This window comes from Aplysia californica, unplaced genomic scaffold (genome assembly GCF_000002075.1).
Source record: "Aplysia californica isolate F4 #8 unplaced genomic scaffold, AplCal3.0 scaffold00092, whole genome shotgun sequence".
Taxonomy (NCBI): Eukaryota; Metazoa; Mollusca; class Gastropoda; order Aplysiida; family Aplysiidae; genus Aplysia; species Aplysia californica.
The window spans coordinates 1,061,384-1,063,309 of NW_004797362.1; the positions used below are offsets into that span (position 1 = coordinate 1,061,384).

General features: G+C 41.2%; 1 protein-coding gene across 1 annotated transcript in view; it reads right to left on the reverse strand.

Annotated features, from left to right (window-relative positions):
* Positions 1 to 238: 238 nt before the first annotated feature.
* The window catches only part of LOC101845229 (flocculation protein FLO11), a 4,700-nt gene continuing 3,012 nt past the window's right edge, over positions 239 to 1,926 (reverse strand). Inside the window, exons 3-4 of the mRNA XM_005094966.2 lie at positions 1,289 to 1,412; positions 239 to 517 (exon numbers count right to left, since the gene is read on the reverse strand). Of these exons, the coding sequence (XP_005095023.1) occupies positions 375 to 517; positions 1,289 to 1,412 (267 nt within the window). The 3' untranslated portion in view covers positions 239 to 374. The remainder of the gene's footprint in view (positions 518 to 1,288; positions 1,413 to 1,926) is intronic.

Consider the following 1,926-nt stretch of genomic DNA (forward strand, 5'->3'; position numbering starts at 1 on the left):
CCCGAGTCTCTTAAAACATTACTATCACACTGTCTATGACATCCACCTATCAAAGACGTAAACCTGTCTAAGACAAGCATCAGATCTATACAAACAGTCATTTCCCTTCCCCCCCTTCCCCATAGTTTTTTTTCTCCCCGACATTACAAAGACACTGTCCAAGAAGTGTCTGAGACGGCCACTTTTCGCCTTCACCACGGGTGGCCAGGCCGCCTTCGACAATTTTTACTGTTGTTCATTTGAGACCCCAAAAAAAAAAAAAAAAAAAAAAAGGTTTGACTCAATTTAGTTGTGGAGGCACGGTTACGAGAGGGGCCACCGACAAAGATGGACCTGATTCTTGAACAGGACGGCGTAAAAATCCCGACGTGGGCCTAATGGAAGATGGAGAGTCGCTGGACCTTGCCCAGGTTGTTGGCCAGTTTCCCGAGCGACTTCTTCAAGGCCGGCACGTCGTTGAGCACGTTGTCCTCCGACAGCTGGATGGACGGGTTGTTGTGCTCAGAGTTCTCCAGGTCTGGGCACCCACAAGACACGGGGAAAAAAACAAAAAACAAAAAAACAACTTGAGCGAATGCGGGCAGCCAGGGTACAACCAACAGTGAGGAATAAAAAATAGAAATGACAAACAAAACAAAAGAACCCCTTAAAACAAAAAAGGAAAGAAATCTTTTGCATTCAGACAAAGCAAAACAAAAATGTTTGATAAATATACAAATAGAAAGTAGGTCTTTTCATAGAAATTCATTCAAAAAATCTTTGGTAATATAAAAATACAAAGTATAAATACAAAGTATAAAGAATTTTCAAAGAATCCTTCTCAGTCCCCGCTCTTTGAGTTTTGATACATGATCTTAGAGCAGCATCCATGATACAGCTTTGCCTGGGTGCTAGACATAACGGAAGTAGATCTTAGTGCAGTAATGCATGATGCAGCTTTACCTGAATGGTAGACATAACGGAAGTAGATAGCCCAAATACTACTCCCCTCCTCCCTTCAGAACTTGACTGCCTTCACATGCTCCAAATAAAAGACATCGTCAATACGTTTGAAAACACAGATAATATAAAAGCCAGAGACGCCGCTGCGATTTTGTAAAAATATCTGAACACATCTATAAAATTGCAGTTGCAAACAAAAAGAGGTAATTGACACAACTAATATGGGGTCAAACCGATAAAAAAAAAAAGTAACAATTACAACCTGTTTCTTCTAATGTAAATAATATGCAAACAACAGACACCCCCCCCCCCTTAAGAAAACCCATGAGAACCGTCCCCAACTGACCAGTGACTTGCTGCTCCAGTATCTGTAGCTGTCTCTCGATGTCCGAGTGTGTGCGGGTCACGTGCACCAGAAGGTTTCGCTCGCAGTCTTTGTACGGGTCGGCAGACTCCTCCGCTGTGTCCGTCTGTCACAATCGCACAAACATTTGGTTAGTAATGAGAATTTCACGGAACTTGCAACACAAATAGAAGGTCAAATAGGTTCTGAAGATGAGAGGCGTTACTAGAGAGTAACATACATAGAAAACACAGAGCACAGTTCTTAGTTTCAGTAAGAATTTTACGGAACTTGCAACACAATAAGATATAAATGCTGAAGATAGATTAGATGTGTTACTAGAGAGTTGTTGTTGTTTGTTGTTTTCAAATCCCTTTAGCTGCGAGCATTTCGCTCTTGGCAGCGCAATGCCTCCCTCAAGTAACCACATGTCCCTGTCATCTGGTCAACGCCAGAGTAGAGCAGACCAAAGTAACAAACAAAGAAAAGACAGAGCAGAGCACTGCGATTTTAGAAAAATATCTGAACACATCTATAAAGTTGCCTTTGCAAACAAAAAGAGTTAATTGACACAACCAAAATAGGGTTAAACAAAATAAATGCTAAGATTTCTTTTAATGAAAAAAACTGCAACAACGAAC